The 19430-nt window shown below is 33.5% G+C and overlaps 1 protein-coding gene across 1 annotated transcript; it reads right to left on the bottom strand.

Annotated features, from left to right (window-relative positions):
- Nucleotides 1-17499: 17499 nt before the first annotated feature.
- LOC118754301 (uncharacterized protein PB18E9.04c-like) lies at nucleotides 17500-19167 on the bottom strand (the record flags this gene model as incomplete). The annotated part of the gene is made up of 2 exons (XM_036489180.1): nucleotides 18419-19167; nucleotides 17500-18373 (listed from the first exon to the last, which is right to left on the bottom strand). Coding segments are annotated over exons 1-2 (1524 nt in total), but the record flags the coding sequence as incomplete, so codon positions are not given.
- Between the last annotated feature and the right edge of the window lie 263 nt (nucleotides 19168-19430).

Raw genomic sequence — 19430 nt, 5'->3', positions numbered from 1 at the left:
AATATTTTTTCCCCATATCAAATACATAGAAAACTTTGAGCGCTTTGAGCGACCTATAAATATTTTTTGATTCAAAATTAACATAGGTTATATTTTTCAGTATAGAACGATTTTAGGGGTGAGAGCATTATAATTCCGACTTTACTTTTTTTTGGACCACCCTAATGTAGATACATAATTTTCATTTAATTTTGTTGAGGTTAATTTCACTTTAATTTATTTTATTTGTTTAATACATTTTTTTATATTTTTATTTTATATATTTTCTTCAAAAATACATTTTTATCTTGCCTTTCCTTTGGTAGCACACATAACCTTCAATTACTTAGCTGCAGCCCCTAATGCCAGTAATTTAGTTTTCTTTCCCTATTAGTCTGAGTTTCAACGGACGCGTGCATTACCATCAATAATAATTTATTAAATAATCAAATAGACAGAAAATTGTATCTCCATAAAAATTTTACAGCTAATTAAGTTCAGTATTGCTGCAGCTACAAAACTAAATTCATATTTATGTATATACATATATTTGTATATTTAGTTAGGAAATCAGAGAGAAAGTGAATTGCGACAACAAATCACTTTCCGAAAACAATTTCGCCATTAACGAGCTGCACCCACACATTTTCCCTTTTTGGAGTTTTTCTTCGTTGCCAAATGTTAAAATAATTTCTCACACTTCTCATAAAAGAAAAAGAGATAGCCGTTCGCGAAGGTCACTTTTTCCTTTAATGCTAATTTTGTGAGGAAAATAATCCATGCATTAACCAAGACCTTTCCTCTTTGACATTTTTGTTTGCACTATAAAAATAAAACGATAAAAATATAGATAATCCCAGGTTTTTTAAATAAGTACTGTAACTAAATATTCTTTTGTCTTTGTGGTATTTGGCCTGCGGGCTGTGTGGCGCGCTCTAAATGTAAAAGCACTCCTAGTTAACTGTAGTATAATATGGCATTACAAATCGCAGAGCCAGTGACACACTTGGCGTTGACACACATAACTATGTAGGTATGTATGTATGTCTATAAATACATACATATGTATGTTCGAGCCCACTGACCACAATCGGTATCTCAAACTAACTATAAGTAAGTCTAGCGCAATGTGGTTTTGTGTCTGCGGCAATCTACTACCATAAACTCATAGCTGACACTCTTTTAGATTATTATCTTACTTAGTTGCCGATTAGTACCGCTTTCCATTAGATTTTACATTGTGATGATGATTTTTGTTATAGGCAAACAAAAGATTAAAAAAAACAATGTTAAACGCAAATTAGTCAATTAAGAAGAATGTACAAGTAGTAGGGTAATTTAAACAAAGCTTTGTGAGCGCATATCAACAAACGTATAAATTAGTTGTAGTTTGTAATACAATCGAAGCGCAAGCAACAAATTCGAAATATTGTCAAATTTGCATATTTGATGGCCGAAGGCGGAGGTGCCATAGCTGGTTGCAGATCAATGAAAACCTGATCTGGACCAGCTCTATTCGTATAACAGCATGCTAAAAAATTTAAATATGCGCGCAAAACTAGACCTCAAATATACTAAATTTGGGAGTTTAGTTTTTTTCACAGAACGTCTGATTTTTTAAGGATCTTAAACCTTCAATAGGAATAGTGGTTCAAAAGATAATCGTATAAATCTGAAATTATACAAGAATAGAAATATGAGTATTAGTGATGCACAGAACCGAGGAACCGGAACCGGAGAACCGATCCCTGTAGAGAAACGGCCGGCCCGGTTCTTACAAGAACAGAAAAACGGGTCTAACGGAACCGAAACTCGACTCCAAAAAAAAAAAAAACAGAAAAATGGTTCCGGAAGAGCCGAAACTCAATCCGAAAAGAATCGTAAAACGGTTTCTAAACAACCGAAGCTTGATCCCAAAAAAAACCGAAAATGGTTTCGGAAGAACAGAAACTTGATTCCAAAAGAACCGAAAAACGGTTCCGAAAGAACCGAAATTCGATTTCGCGCTATTTTTGACGGTATCGACTTGATTCCGGTTCAAGGCACTGAATGATACAGCCGCCGTATGCCAGATGTGGCCGACTTACTTCAACTTCGTTGTTTTGAATGTTATCGACTTGATATTCGGTTTGTTTACGTAACATGGAGTTCTCAGATGGCCTATATTTTTTTTTTTCTTAAATTTAATGTTATGCAATTTTCTTCCTCATCTTCGAGCCTTTCAAATTACAGAGCAGCGAGCAAATTGAAAAAATCATATTAAAAAAAATATATATATATATATTTGTAATGAAATACTAACGTGGAACGCGAAATTAAATTTAATTTCATGTATTAAATTTTCAGAAAATTTTTGTAACACAGATATTAACTAAGAAATAAATGTTATATATTTATTTATTTTCTTTTTTTATTTATAACAAAAATCTAAAAAGGAATTGAATTTTAATAAAAACTTTTTAAAATCTTGTTTAAGCTTTTTGGATAGGGCTATTTCCGTTACAACTTTTTTTTCGAACCGGAGTCTGTACAAATTGCCGGTTCTCCTTGGAACCGGTCTCGAAAAACCGGTTCTTCAAATATGCGGGTGCCAAATGAAAGAGGACAGTGCATGTAGTCCTAAGTTCTTTTTTAGTTATCCTGTCCCAAAACACTTAAAAAATGTCCTTTAAAGTTTGTATCCTTCAATATCCTTGATGGTTTTCAGGATAAATGTATTGGGGTTAAGGATATTCGCTACAAGTATCAGCATGCTTTATAATTTGGGTTTTTGGTTTAAAGCAAATCTGCGTTTTTATTTTTTTTTTTCACAGAATATCACAATTTTTTTTTAAACCTTCAATTTTTATTAAGGATATTGATATCAAAAAAAGTCAGTACAAATGAACTTTTTTCTTCGCAGTCATTCTGTGGTAAAGCAGCTACAAAATTTTGTTTAAAGTTGTTATCCTTGAATATCCTTGACAATTTTCATTCAAATCTCTTTACAAAAATATTTTATGTATCTAAATCTGCGACGGGCAGAGAGAGCTTTTACTGTGCTTGCGTCTGTACAAAACATATAGAAAGTTTAAAAGAGCTTTCCCGCGGGCAAGGCGGTGCCCATCTCCGATCTAATAATATCGGAATAATCTGAGTTCTCCACTTGAGAAAAGTTTGGATATCAATTTGTATTCAAATTTTATTCAACTTTTAATCAAACTTGGAAAAAATTGTGTATTGGAAAAAAGTAAGGAAAAATGTTTGCTTTGTGCATATTTGGGTGGACACCGACGCTATTTTTCTGAAAGTATTCAACTATGAACCCACTGGGGTAGCTGAGGCAGAGGAAAGAAAGCTTAAAATTGTTGAGTGTAATTTTTAAAGTTTGTTGAACTTTTATAATTTTTGTACGAAGTTTGAAATGTGGATTTATGTGGTGCTGGTTTTACAAAAAAAAAAATATATACATTAAGTAAACAAAAGAAAAATAACCAAAACTGGTGAAAATGTCGCTGAACTTAATCAGCTGGCCACAAGTGTATGTAAGTATGCATAAATACAGGAAACTTTGCGGACACAAACAAGAATTATTAAATACTGTTGTAACACGTTCTACAAACCGAAAACCGCAATAAATATTGTAAGTTATATCGTTTGTTTTAAGTATGCATGCTTCACATATCCATATGTGCTAGTGCACATACAACCCTTTACTCGGAATTCTTATTTAATGTAATTTTCATCTCATCCATTTAGAACATATCAACAATTGTCTCCCGCAAGCCGCCTCTAATTCACAATCTTACGTGAACAGACACGAGGGCATAAGTAAAAAAGTAAAGACGAAAATAAAAGAAAAACGACGTGCAAGGAGAAGATGGCAAAGAACTAGATGCCCTGAATTTAAAACAGAATTAAAAAAGCTCTCAAGAGGGGTAACAACGACGCTCAATAACGAACGGAATTCCAAAACTCAACGACGCCTCAGGAAAATTTATACATCTGTAACTAGCGAATATTCTCTCAGGAAAGCAGCTAGCAAATTGAAGAGACCCACCCTAATAGAATCTGCTGCACTAAGACAGGAAACTAACGAATGTGCAAAAGGTGATTTAGTAAATGGTAACACATTTGCGAGTTATCTAAAGATGGTTTTTCACTCCGCATTACTTTCAACCCCCACCCGTGATAATAAATAAAGCGAACGTTACTCTGCGTTGGACTCATCAAATGGACCCACCCATATAGAAATTTGGGATGAGTAGCTAATTTATTTTTTTCAAATTATTTTTTCTTTAAAATGTTAAATATTGTTGATTTTGTTCACAAAAATTATACATAAATTGACAAAATGTTTTTCCATGCGATAGAAACCAGATTTTAGAGCATTCGCTTAACGTTCATATTTGGGCTTTGCAAATAATGGATCAATGCTTCGGAAGCTAATTTTTTGACGTAGAATACGTCTTACCTTAAGGTATGGGGGCTATGTTCAAATGTTGTAGTTGTAATTTTTAGAGCTTCACAAAAACGCTTATTGCACGAGAACTAATAAAGCGATTTCAAAGAAAAGTGTGGCGTTTCAAAGATAAAATTCCAAACCTGTCGACAGATTCATTTTTGTAAATAACCAATTCGGTTTCTGTCGTAAAAACAACGGTAAACATTGCCTTATTTTGGGGTCAATTTTGAGCCTTTAAAGTGCTCTAGCAACTTATTGTTGGCATATATAACTTTCATTTTCGGGATATAGGTTCTTTGGAGCAGTAGAAATATTATCGGGTACAAATTTTATATAAATTTAACAAATATTGAGCATTTTAAGGCAAAAAATTGTTGAAAAAATTTGCAAATTTTTTTCATTACCAAAATGCTCGAAAACCGCTCGAATGATTTTGTTTTTGTTTTCTTTAATCAAAAATACAAGAGTTTTCCTTTCGTTTGGTATATGGGAAGTATTGGTTGATATCTTCTATATATGTTTATTTTATTCAAATATATGGGCATAAATGATTTTCCATACAAAATCACCTCGTCATCATTTTGCAAACACGTGCATATGTTGGAAGTGTGGGAAGGAGACAAAAAGTATGTATGCGTATGTAATGCGGCTTTTGATAAACAGAGGCGCGCTATTTATAACCTAATCGCAGCGTGTGTACATATGTAAATACATACATACGTACATATGTTGATTGCAGTTAATGTGGATCTGTTTCTATTTTTAGTAATCTATGTATGTCTATACATACATAGGTACATACATATTATATATGTACATACATATATGAACACATGTATGCATAATACGCGAAGACTTTTCGAAGTGAAACAACATTTAGAAAAAGTCCAATCCAAGAATAAAAGTAAAGTAAAGGACGTACATAGATAAAGAAAAGGATAAAGGCCAAGGTAAAAATAAACACAAAAAACAATGGTATAAAATAAAAATAAAAATAGGGCTTTCGCTTATATTCTCATTGAGTTCTTTTCACTTAGAAGTATGTAAATTTGTAAAATTTTGGAAAAACCCTTTTTTTCTAAGTGTGTGATTTCGTTTTTGACTTGGATATGCTCTTAACCATACCACGTATTCTACGTTTAAATATAGCGGCTGTATCTCCGATACAGCCTGCAGACCAAGACGAAGGCGCTGGACTGTTCCTTTTTTTTTAATATTTTCAATCTAATTTTTTTATATTTTTATATATTTCATATGGCATACTACGATATTAAAAAAACAGAATATTTCTTGACACTTTAGAGACCAGAAGCAATAAATAACAGCCTTTCCGCTAATGCTACTACATACCTATTTCTTAAGCCTTGGTTCATCTTATAAACATGAATGCTCCAAACTTTGTGGAAAATTTAAGACAATTTGGCGAATTTTCAGAAAATTTTGACGATTTACATATTTTAGAAAAAATTTTGATATGCGGTTCTGTAGTTTAATAAATTTTAGTATAATAAAGTGCAAGTGTGAAGTAGCATAGACTTAGATTTTTGAAAATGTTCCCTCTTCAACGAAAAATATTGTCAACGGCAAGCTACAGTGCCACACAAAAGTATTGGCAAAGTGAATTTTTCGCAATAACAACAAAGTTTTTTAATCTAATTTATTTTCGATAAGTTTTTATAAAAATATAGTTAATTCTACACCAAAAATATAAAAGTAAAAACTATAAACTTTGTGCAAAACTCAGGAAAATTCAATGAATTTACATACAAATTTGTAACTTTCTATTAAAAATTTTTAGAAAATTTTTTAGTATACATAGCCCATTCAATTTTAGTTTAACAAAGTGTTGATTTTTGGCAATTGTTTTCACGCAGGTCCTTCCATACAAAGTATGTTCGATAATTAATTAAAAAAAAATTGCCAAAAATCAAAAATTTTTCTAAAAAATCTCAATAAATAGAAAGTTGTAAATTACTATGCAAATCTGTTGATTTTTTTTGAATTTTGCACAATGTTACGAGATTTTATTTTAATTTTTTTTTGGTGTATAATGACCTATATTTTTATAAAAAATTACCGAAAATAACTTAGAATAAAAAACTTCGCTTATTTTGCGAAAAATTCACTGTGCAAACACTCTTGTCCGGCACCGTACTTCAAACTTGCACTTTATTTTGCTAAAATTCAATAAACTACACAAAAATATATATTAGGGGTATTCTCTGAGTCTTGCAAAGCCCTTGCAAGGTGCACGGATTGCACGGTTTGCAAAGCTGTCCCATACGAAAACCGGTTTTTTCCGTGCAATCCGTGCACCGCGCAAGGGCTTTGCAAGACTCAGAGAATACCCCTATTAAATATGTAATAAAAATTTTAATGAAAGAATTGCCTTAAATTTTCCAAAAAGTTTGCAACGCTGTCTTTTGTGGAGCTTGTTATAGAAATTGTGGCGTTTTTATAAAAAATGTGCAAAAATGTATTTACTTTATTGCAGCGGAATTTTAAAGCAATTAAACAGTGTTTTTTTGTGGCCGCTATTGCATGTAGAGATAATCAGCCCTATCATGAGTTTCATTTTCTCCGAACCGGTTCACTTTTCACTTTTGGTTTGCATGGTTTTACTATGGGCGGATGACAAATTTCGGGTGATTTTTTTTTTTCGGGCGAAACTAAATATAAGCCAGAATATGTATATTCAAGGTAATACCTGCCAATATGGCATTTCTTTATGGTTCTGAGTTCTGAGATGAGGAAAAACGGCGATAATTTTCCATATCTAAAAATAAAAAAAATAAAAATAGCCTTAATATAAGAAATAGGCTAATATCTATAACCAATTGCTCCAGTATAAAACAAAGAGCTTTAATACTACTGCATATAAAAGAATTTCTATCAGCTCGCTTTGTAGTTATAAAGTAATTTATTTGTACAAACAAAGTCAAAGTCTTGAAAAAACACGAGTATTTTGTATGTGCCACAAACTCTAATGAATAGGAAATTAACTACCGCTAGCCATTGAGTGCACACAAACAGGTCTTTTGTTATTTTAATTAAGAATTATTTATTCTTTAATCGCCGGCAACTAGCAATGGCCTATTTTTATTGTTATAACATTTTTACTATTCTTTACATATTTATGAATCTCTAGATTCTAAACATTTCTCTACTTTTATCTCTTTTCAGGTAAGTCAAATCAAGACATTTCTATGTCGGCAATAAAACATAAATACTATTTACTGTCGATTGCCCGATTGGCGATTGGCGATGGCCTGGCAGGCAAAATGTGGCAAAGTAAAATGACTGTTGCCACCAACTAAAATTGTATCAGCACTTGAATGTGAACTGGTGTAGGTATGTAGTATGTATGTATTGGTAAAGTTACTCAGATATGCATGTGTATGTGAGGAAGTTGATTTAGCCAATGGCTTCGCATAAACTGGACAGAAGATTGTGAATTGCAGTGTAACTTGTTAGAGACAATGCTCCGAATGGCTTTGGCAAGTGCAATGGCAACGAGTGTAGGAGAACGTAAAGCATGTCACCATTACATACATTGACATTTTTATTAATAGTAGCTGCTGCTTGCTGTCTGAGGGTGTGTAAGGGGATGCGACGCGGGAGGCATTTCAGTGCCACTTAATGTTATTCCATTACAATTGTGCCGAGAATTTTCTATCGACTGGTTCGAACAATTGCACTTCAATGACGATGATAATGATGACGACGACGACGACGACGACCACGGCTAACAATAAGACATAGAGACGCGTATTGGCATTAATATCCATTGAAGTGTAAAAGGAGATATCCAAAACAAACAAAAAAAAGCAAAAAAAAAAAAACGAAATATGCAAGAGATGAAACAAAGAGATATGGACGCTGCCGAACGCCTCTCCACCGCCACCACACTTTTGTGGTTTTTTTATGACATTTGTAGAGTGTTGCGAGCAGCAAAATATACGCTGAATATAATTTATGTGGCAGCGAACAGGCCGCCACCAGCACCACCACAAATGCCGTTGGCATTGACCATGGCGAATGAATTAAATTTATAGGTCAGTAGTAACAAATTGCAAACCACACTTTGATTTGTATGTATGTGTGCATACATGTAATGGTAAAACACAAAAATAGAAAAAAAAAAATTCAAGTGCTAGTTGAACGCAGCGCCTAAAAGAAAAGTAAAAAAATGTACTCAGATCACATCATCGTACATTGTCGTGCCCACTTAATGTGGCATTCTTGGTTGAAAACGCATAATCAGATGCGTGGTTGATTGTGAAAATTACTATGGATGCCTTTGATTGAAGACAAGTATCAAATAGTATTTATTGGCTACTAATTCCATCAATTGAATACAGGCAAGAATTGACTATTTCATTCCACATTTTAGAGTACAAAGGACAAAGCCAAAGGTAAAAACAAAAACAAAAACACAAACAAAAACAAAGACGCGTAGAGATAAAGGCAAAAATTAAGATCAAGGTAAATTTAAACACTTCTATACGCTCAAAGGTGAAGGGGGAAATGTAGATAAAGAAAATGATAAACCCAAAAGGAAAAAAGAAAGAGAAATATAAAGAAAAAGATGAGACTGAGGATACCGACAGAGGTAAAGATGAAGATAGAGGAAGAAAGATTAAAATAAAGGTAATTATAGAGAAACGGATATAGATAGAACACGGAGACTCAATCTGGGAACTATGCATTTCGGGATTTTAAAAATTTTCGGAATTCTGGAACTTATCGACATAATAATCGATATTTTTATCGACATTTTTATCGATTTTGTTATCGATTTTGTTATCAATATTTTTGTCGATTTTTTTATCGGTATTTTTATGGATTGTTATTGATTTAGTTATCGATACTTTTATCGATTTTGTTATCGATATTTCAATAGATTTTGCTATCGATTATGCTATCGATATTTTTATCGAATTTGATATCGATTTTAATATTGACAATTTTATCGATTTTGTTAACGATATTTTTATCGATTTTGTTAACGATACTTTTATCGATATTTTAATCGCTTTTGTTATCCATTTTGTTATCGATTTTATTATCGATATTTGTTATCGACTTTGCTATAGATGCTTTTTTCGATTTGGTTATCGATATTTTATTAGATTTTGCTTCCGATATTTTTATTTATTTTCTTATCGCTATTTTTATCGATTTTGATTTAGAAATTTTGATCGATTTGGTTATTGATTTTGGTATCTACACTTTTTTTTTCGAATTTGTTATCGATAACTTTATCTGTTTTTATCGATGTTACTATCGATTTTGTTATCGATACACGTGACGTATATGTATATGACAGAACAGCATATGCTATGACATCATTTGGCACGACATGGCATCCTATCACGTCACTTCACATTATATCACCTAGGAGAATATCATCGTTTAAAGTACAAAACCGCGTATCAAGATAATGCAAAACCGCGTACGCGAGGTTGCATACATTATTTTCTAGAGAGCAAAAACACTAATATTATAGTTTTCTTTTTTATAAAGCAATCGCATTTCTGGCTATATAATTCGGGACGAATGGATAAGGATTGAGCCAAGAGCTTGTGTGAGCAAATCCAATTTTTGGTAGCAAATGTCGGTTACGCGCTTTTTCAGAATGACGATGCGCGGTTGTATACTTTAAACGACGATATGTAGATGAATATGAAATGATAAAAACAAAGACGTAAGCTAAATATGTAACGTAAGTTTCACTTCTCCAGTGTGGCACTGGCGCACTAACTTTTTTTTTAAATATTTATTATCGAGGAGAGTTGCCACATAAAAACAAAATTAAATTCAATTTAACTAACTAAATGAAATATCACAATGTAGGCGACTACTGAACATTTTTTAACAAATCTTCGTTTTTGAAGATATTTGTAAAGAGAGTGCTGCCACCTGTTTAAAAACTCAAATTCAATTGACGAATGCAACACGTTAAATGCAATACAATTGCCAATATGGTAGTCAAACAAAAGAGTCTTAACAAAGTTTTATTTTAAATGTATTTTTGAAGGCAGTTGCCACACCAAAAAAGATTTAAGATGAGTATTTTAAATTTGAAAATATTGTTAAAAATTGATTTCGCCTGCTTAAAATGTCAAATTCAATTGAATTATTAAGTTAAATTTTACAAAGAAGACGGTTGCCACCTGTTCAAAAAATCGTATTCAAATTTAATTAATTTTTGCTTCTTCAAGCTTATTTTTAATTTTATTTCTGTTTGTTGAAATGCTTAATTTTTAGAGTTATGTAACTTTCGCATAGTACATAGGTGACAAGATTTACATAGCAGCCATAAAAATTACCATATTTTATGATTCTCTTGGGCAAGAGCCATTTTTTCCTGAGGAATGCTGGCAAAATACGCATACAATGTGTAAAAACTGTTTTCTTAATTCATTTTCATCTGATGTATGAAAGTAATTAGGTGTGCATATAATTTCTTACATATGTACGTACATTAGGGTGTATCACAAAAAAAAAGAGTTGCGGTCTTTCAACCAAATATTTCGTAAAAATTTTAGATTTACGTGAGCTAGAATAATTTAAAAATATCTCCAAAAGTCTCGTTATTTTGATTCCGTTGATGAAATTTTTGAACCTTTAAACTCTGTTACGAAAATACGAAGATTATTTCTTTTAGATCATTGCAAAATCGTATTTTTTTATTCTTATTTTTTTTTTGGTAAAGTTTAATCTTTATTTTTGATTTTGATTTTATATTTTAATAATTTTTAGCCGCTGTACTGGAAACTGATTTGTTATGAGCGATTTAAATTTTTGATGATCTTAGAAATTAAATCTGAAAATAACGGTTATAATACTATTGTAAAAATAAAAATCAAAACAACGATTAAAAATATATGGAAAAAAATCTAGAAATCCAATTTTAACGATTAAACTATGATTTTTGCTATAAAGATCATAACCGTTACGGCCCCTGGAATTTGTATAATATTTTTTATTTTTTTAAACTTCTTTTACATATTTATAATAAAACGATTTTTGGAGGTATTTTTAAACAGGTCCACTTCACGTAAATATTAATACTTTGTCGAAATATTTTGTCAGAAGTCTTAAAATATAATAATTTATAAATTTACTATGGGAAAAAACAGCAACGAGATTTTTTTATAGAGAGTGTTGCACCCTAGTGTACATACCTACTGTGTTAGTTAGCAACAAGTACTTTGTCCTCAACGCTTGCATTACTGTTGTTTATTGATGTGCTATAGCAATAGCCGTTACTTTACCAGCGTAAACTGTGCTTTTATTACTACGTTTATGTATATCTATAATTGTTGCTGTTCTTGTTGCAGTATGTACAGAGTATTTTATGACAATCGATTTACGTGGAAAGCACCAGCATTAAACGTAGATATACTCACATATTCAAAAGTACACGTACATGTGCATCTAAAAACATATACAGTGACTGAAACAACGTGTTGATTTTCTTCAAATATTCGTAATGTTTTTTGAGCTAAATTTTTTTTGTTATTTTTATATAAAAATATCGTCTAAGCTTTAAGCAAAACTTTATACAACATTTAGGAAAATTCAACAAATTTTCATCAAAATTTAAACTTTTTATTCTGATTTTTTTAGAAAATGCAGTTTTATAGCCCACACAGTTTTAGTCTAATGAAGTGCAAGTTTCAAAAGGCTAAAAAATCGGTTTCATGTTTGAGAATTTTAATTTTTTTTTGGTGAGGGATTTTTGCACTTTTTTCATATAAGTATGAACTTCTTATGAAATAAAACGCGGGAGACCATAAGCAACAGAATTTCAAAATATCAACGCGAGTTTTTGTAAATTGCGCTTGTTATATTAAAAAACCCGAAAAAGCAGCCTCCAAAAAAAAAAATCTCAAAAATCAACCCAATTTTTTAGCAATTGAAACTTGCACTTCATTAGACTAAAATTGTATGGGCTATAAAACTGCATACCCAATTTAATTTTTTTTTTAATTCAGAATAAAAAGTTTAAATTTTAATGAAAATTTGTTGAATTTTCCTAAATTTTGTATAAGTTTTGAAACTGCGATTTACATGGTTTTTGGTGAAAGCTTAGACGATATTTTTATTTAAAATTAAAAAAAAAAGTTAGCTGGAAAAATATTTCGAATATTAAAAAAAAAAACACGTGGTCATTTGTTTGAGTCACTGTACATATGTATACATACATAGATTTATGTTTATACATACATATGTATCTCTTCATAACATTTGCTCTGCTACGCCTTTGGCTCCTTGCCTCCATTTTATGTTTAGCCAACATTTGAAAGGCCATCGGGTTCAGTCAGTGCAGCAATCGCAATCATTTCATACCATGTGCAATAAAAACAATCATGAAAATACAGCAATAATAGAAAAATGCAGTTGTAGCGATCGTTGTGGCGCAGCAAATGATTGTTGCTGCTACTGCTGTTTCTGTTTCGGTATCTGTATCTGTATCTATGTATTCCTGTTGCTGGTGGTGGTGCTGCTGCTGCCACTTGTAAAACGGTTACGTTCGATGCAACAAGTGGCATTCACCAAAACAATGGCTTGCTTGCTATTTATACACGACTATCGGATTTTTGTTGTTCTTGCGCTTGTGGTTGTTGCTACCGTTGCTACTGATATTTTTGTTGTATTGCTGTTCAAACAATCGTTGTCCGCTGTCCGCTGTTCTTACTGTTATTACTTGTGCTTTTGTTGTCAAGGTTTGCCATTTACTGTTTGTATGCACTCACTCTGTTGCACTGTTGATCTCATAATTTAAGCGACACTTACGTACGTACTCACATACAGTACATACAAGACATTCTATTTCAGCGAAAGCTACCGATTTCAAATCGCAATCCTTTGAGGGAAATCATCGCCGCGGACTAGTTTTACTTTTCGCCCTATTTTACTATTTAAAAATTCTGGTTCTTAGATTACAAAAAAAAAACGATGAAAACCGTTTGAACTGAAAAAAATAATTTTATATGCCGTTCGAGCATCCAGAGAATGGATTATGCGCAAAGCTTGCGACCCAACCTCTAACACGAAACCGACATACATTGCTCAAAGATTTTAGATCAATCAGACTAAGGTACATGTACATTTATTCGCTTTAAGTTTCAATATCACATTGCCTTTAGCTAGCCCGAAGAGAGACGGTTCTTCTACCTCTAACCTACACTGGCGGTCAAAACTGGATAAATGGTGTTTTGTTTTTAATATGTACAATATTTTCCAAGCTACATTTTTTGTTATTTTCTTATAAAAATATGGTACACTCTTTAACCAAAACCAGAATCTAGAAGAATTCAACAAATTTTCATGAAAAATTTGAACTTTTTAATAAGACTTTTTATACAATTTTTTGGGTATGCAGTTACAAGCATTGGCGGTTTTGAATATTTGTCACTCCTAGGCAATTCGCCCTTTTTCCGATAAGAAAAATATTTTGAGATTAAAGTACCAATTTTGGAACGACAAGCAGTAAAAAATATTATTCAAATTTATGTTATTTACTATACTTTTATTACAATTTAATATGAAAAAGTGGTATTTGCCTTGAGTAAAGGTTATCGACTTTTAAAGAAAGCCATCATCAACAAACTTTTTTCACTTGATAATTTATAATCTCAAAAATACTGAATTAGTATTTTTAGATATTATCATTTAAATAATATCAGTGCAGCTAACTTGAAAAAATTTTTTTTTCAACTCAATTTTGCCGCCCCTAAATTTTGCCGCCCTAGGCACCTGCCTATGTTGGCTTTACGGTAAATCCGCGACTGGTTACAAGGCTTATATATAACATATTTTTTTTTGCTGACGGTTTTTACGTCTTTTTTTTTTTCATATAACAAGTGCATCTTATTAAAACTGGCTTTGATTTTTTAACTTATTTCCAAAGCGGTCATGCACATTTAAGTGCAGTCGCACTCAACAAAAAAAAAAATATATAAATATTTAAAATCTATTTAAGTTTTTAGCCGCTCAATACGTGCACTTATTTTACTTAAATTTAATAAGCCTTGCACAACCAACAATTTTATAAAAATTTTGATTAAAAAGCTCAAAATTTTTATGAAAATCTATGGAATTTTTCTGAATTCTGTATAAGGTTTGAAAGTTTGATTTGTACCATTAACCAATTTTTTACCGCCAGTCTTGTACACCAAGCAAGGCTGTATTTAGGGGGGCAGGGGGGAAAGGTGTTTAGGTGTTCCTGTGTAAATCCAAGTTATCAACTTTTTGCAATATTAAAAAAATTCAACAAACTTTCGTACAAATTTCGAGCTTTTTTAAAAATTCAAAAAAATCAACCGTAATTTTTAGCCATTTGAAGCTTGTACTTTATTCTGCTAGAATTCAATGGGCTACAAAACTGCATACTGCATAATTAAAAACTCGAAATTTTTACGAAAATTTGTTGCATTTTTTTTTCTTTTAATTGCATAAATTTCTAAGGCAGTGTCACTCGATGGGTACATTTGTACAGATTTGTGCATTTTTATATTGCGCTATTGGTACAAAATAAAAAAAAATGCGACAGTTTTGTTTTGTAGTCAAAAGATTTGGACAATACAGCAATCTTCTATTGAAAAATTTCAACAAATTCTTTTTCGTGATTGGGACAAAGAAAAATATTTGGGTTTTCACACAATTGGGTTACGATTTGCACAATTTTTTGCTTCGTGAATATATTCTCTGTTTTGTTTTTGTATCAATTGCGTTTACGATCTGTACGATCCACAAGAAGTTATACTATTTCCCGATCTAATTTTTGAGTTCTGTGATTTATGAATTGGAAAATCTACCACATTTTTTTGCCGATTCTACCACACAAAAATTAAATGGGTTTTGCACACAGCTTACAAACAAAATACGGGCAAGAATATCAAAATTTCAATCCTGTTTGAGTAAAATATTTTATTTTTATCGGTACTTTCTTTTAATCAATCTATGTTGAAATAAAGGTGAAAATAAAAAAATATTTTGCTAGGCAAAACTTTCGTTGATGGTTTAACCGAAGTAAATGATATTAACCCACTGAAAACTGTTAGGTTATTAAACTTCACAGATATGATTTAAGAGAAATATTATTTTAAAACGTAACGGTAATCCCAGAACATATCCTTTCTTTAATTCAATTTCAAAATACACAAAACAATCAATATACTCGCGTAACCATGGACCAAATATGGCGAAACTGCGTTTTGAGTTTTGCTCTTTGACTTAAAGATATTTTTTTAAAGGACTTTGAAATTTAAAGAATATGATTAATTCCAAAAATTCTTTAAAAATGCAGTGCAATGTAGAATAACAATATAAAGAAAGACAAAGAAAATTATATATTTTTGGTTCACAAGGACGAATAGGTATTGGAAATGATCTTTGAATACATTTTTTTGTTTTTTTTTCCTTTTTTAACGATTAAAGTTAGATGAACGAAATTCGAAAATGTAGTGATGTGAATATTAGTTCTTAGCAAATAATATATGCAAACATAAATATTAAGGACATTCGAGGATAAAATTTTAAAAGGACATTTTGAATATATATTTATTAGTCCTTATGCGCCAAGAAACTTTACTCTTTCTTAATGCTACAGAATTTTCTCTTTTATTTGATACTAATAGTTTTAATCGTTCTAAACAAATTTTTGAGTTAACCAAGGATGTAGTAATGTGCATATTAGCCCTTAACATATACAGGTCGATTGCGAACAGAAACTCCCTGAGAGTATTCTCAGTTTTCCCTTTCCCTTAACATGAATAAAAATTCCCTGAAGATTTTTTATATGAAATGGCGGAATTGAGCTCTCAGAAAAGTGTCAAACAGCTCTTCAGAAACGCGAGTTTCGCCCTCCCAAATTTTCGGGGAAAATGCTAATCCCCGGGAGTAAATTTTTGGAGGAGAAACAAACTCCCCGAGGTCAAATTCCCTGGGAGTATTCCGAATTGGGTCAGCTCAATTTTTTAAAAAACTTAATTATGAAAATTTTTTAAGGAAGTTCAAGGATAAAATTTTGAATTGCCAATCGTCATTTTGCACCCGAAACTGTAATCTTTTTTAATTCTAGTGAATTTTCTCTTTTATTTGGTACCGATATTTTTTTTTTTTATTATTTTTATTTTATTTATTTTTTTTTTATTTTTTATTTTTTTTAATTCATCAAATCTTTGAAATATCAAAGTTCTTTTAGAAAAATCCTGACACCAGCAGGAAAACCTACAACGAGGTTGTACTATTTTTGACTCCTAGTTTTGCGAATATATTGATTTTGTGGTTGTAAATTTTACTGCCGCACGAAGTATTTTAATTTAAACAGAAATGCATCTCTATGTGCGTGCATACTTCACCAATTCATAAATAGAACACAAAATAGACACATTTTTAAACTTTTGGAATACGAAAAAAGCATACATTTTCTTTTCAAATTTTCTATTCCAAAAATTTCTGCTTTCTTTTGTGGCGTGCGTGAAACATTTTTCGACAATTTATTTTTAAGCAAAAACCAAAACCGACTTCAATTCTCATATAAAATTTTAAGAGTACCTACATGATCCAGTGATCGGATCTTAACTTAATTAGTATGGGATCACCCACCTCTGAGGTACCACTTTTCCTTTAAAAAACGAATTATAGAAATCGCTTAACGTGGTCCAAAGTTATGCGGTAACACAGATAAAAAAATTTACTATATATTCCCACGAATTGATAAGCTCTTCCTTTTTTTGAAGTAGGTTAATTAAAACAGAAAAATGTCTAAATTTTTCCAAAACATGCTTGTCTGCATTTATGTAGAAGTCTAGCTTAGTTATTTCGTGTTGAAGGTGTGTAAATGTGTCTTAAAATATATTTCGCCAGCGCCTATCCATGCCAGACATCTCAGCCAATGGCCGCTTCTCCGAACGTTTGACACCATTTCTTTCACATAAATACACTTCTCACTCACTGTTCGATAACTCACGCATAGGAAAAGTTACTACGTGCTGTCGCAAGTAGTATTTAGTACGCTCACCCATCACGCTACCCCCCCCCTCGTCCATTTTTGTACTCACCTTATCCTTATTGCTGACGCCTTGTTTCTGCAAATAGAATTCTTCGCGTGCATTATTCAGGCTATCAATTAACGCCGACGTATTGACTTGCGGCTCGTAGTCCATATCGTTGTTCACATTGCCATAGTTATTGGCCAATGTTGTGGTGATGGGTGTAGAAGAGTAGCCCCCGGACGCAGATGTTACGGCTGCTGTGGACGCAGCGGCGGCGGAGGCGGCGGCGGCGGCGGCAGCAGCTGCAGCAGAAGTCTTATCTGTGGCAAATGTTGCAGCCGATGACGGCACGGAAACTTTATGCGACGCCTGATACAAGGGCGAAGTGGCCGACAGCGGCAATTGTGGCGATGCTTGTGGCGGCTTCTGGTATTGCAATTGTGGTTGCTTTTGCGGCTGCTGATATTGCGGCTGTGGACGTTGGTAAGCCTGCAATGGTTGCGTAGTAGTGGTGGCCAACTTCTGCTTATTGCGATGTACGCCAGCAGTTGTGCCGCCTGGTTTCTGGCCTCGCTTTGGTATGCCCGTTTTGGTAATACCTCCAGAGCCGGGTCGTTTAGTGGCACGCGTCTTCGTCAATTTGCCGCTAGTGGTGAGTGTACGCTGGCTGCCAATTGTGGTAATGCCACTGCCGCTGTTGCCACCTCCATTGCTGCTCGTCGACTCCTCCGATTCGGCTCGTATTGAGGCAGCAGCAATATTGTTGTTGGAACGTGCTGCCACAAACTGATCATCAGCATCAGTGGCATCGGTGAATGGTTCCACAGTAGTGGTGGGATAATCAGCGGCGGCTGTGCCACCTGCTGTCAGCAAACTCTCGGTGGTGTCCTCATTTTCGCTGCTATCTGTGCCACTGTCCGTTGGTTCAACACCGCTGCTGCTGCCGCCGCCGCCGCCGCCGGCATTGTCGTCGTCGCTGCCAGGCGCTATATTGAAGTTATATTCTGTGGTGGTGGGCATGGGCAAGTCGCGTGCAATCGAAGTTTGTGCCGTCACTGCCGCCTGTGCGACGGCCAGCTCATCCATGGAGGTTTGCAAGTGCAGCAGTGTAGTCTCGTCCAAGACTAGCGTTGGATCGGTTTCGGCCTCGGCTTGGGTAGAGGCCTCTGTGGTAATGCCAGTCGTTTTAGCAGCCAATGTCTCGCTGCCTTCGGCGTCAGTAGCTGCCGGTGGTGTGGCGTCGCTCGCGATGGGCTTAGCTGACGCTGCCAGGCGCTCGCTATCATCGATGTCTAGCGACTCTTTGAGACGCGCCACACGTTCAACTATACGCTCCAGCATATCCTTTTGTGATTCGGGTAAATTTTTCGTATCCAGAGTTAGTAATTTGTTGTACTTCTCGATATTCGCTTTGACCGTTTCGATGTCGGCTTGAATTTTGGCTGGCGGTGGGGCGAGTGTGGGATTATCGCCAGCTGGTGGCATGTAATGCGTGCGTGCGCGCCGATTGCTGTAGCCGACTAGCTCGATGACGCCAGGATAATCGGCGTTGACGGTCGTGCAGAGCTGCAGTAGGCCGATGAGGCAGGCGGCGAAGGCGAGCGCGGCCAGCGAGGATAAACGCAAGGATCTCATGGCGGTATTGTAAAGAGATTTTAATCGAACTTTTTAAAAGCACTTTTTGGATTTAATTTGAGGTAAGTTTTTTTTTCGTTTTTTTTCCGGTGAAAGAAAGTTAAACTCTTCTTAATATCCTCGCACTGCTTTTGTTTAATATTCGTAGAAAATCTTTTACAGTTTTTTTTTTGTAAATTTAGTTTTTAATTGATTTTTTTCTCACACGTTTGGAACTCTTATAGCCTTATACTTCCTCCGAGGAGTGTTTCTTTTATTGTTATCCTCACAAAAAATAATATTTAAAACCTGCAACTTTCACACATTTAAGTTAGTATTAAATCCTGTTTTCTGCTTCTTGTTTTTTTATATTCTATCCTCAT

Source organism: Rhagoletis pomonella, unplaced genomic scaffold (assembly GCF_013731165.1).
Source record: "Rhagoletis pomonella isolate Grant_MI unplaced genomic scaffold, Rhpom_1.0 Rhpom_scaffold_03665, whole genome shotgun sequence".
In the NCBI taxonomy this organism is placed as follows: Eukaryota; Metazoa; Arthropoda; class Insecta; order Diptera; family Tephritidae; genus Rhagoletis; species Rhagoletis pomonella.
Note: the sequence above shows the minus strand (reverse complement) of the source record. Positions and strands in the feature narration are given on the sequence as shown.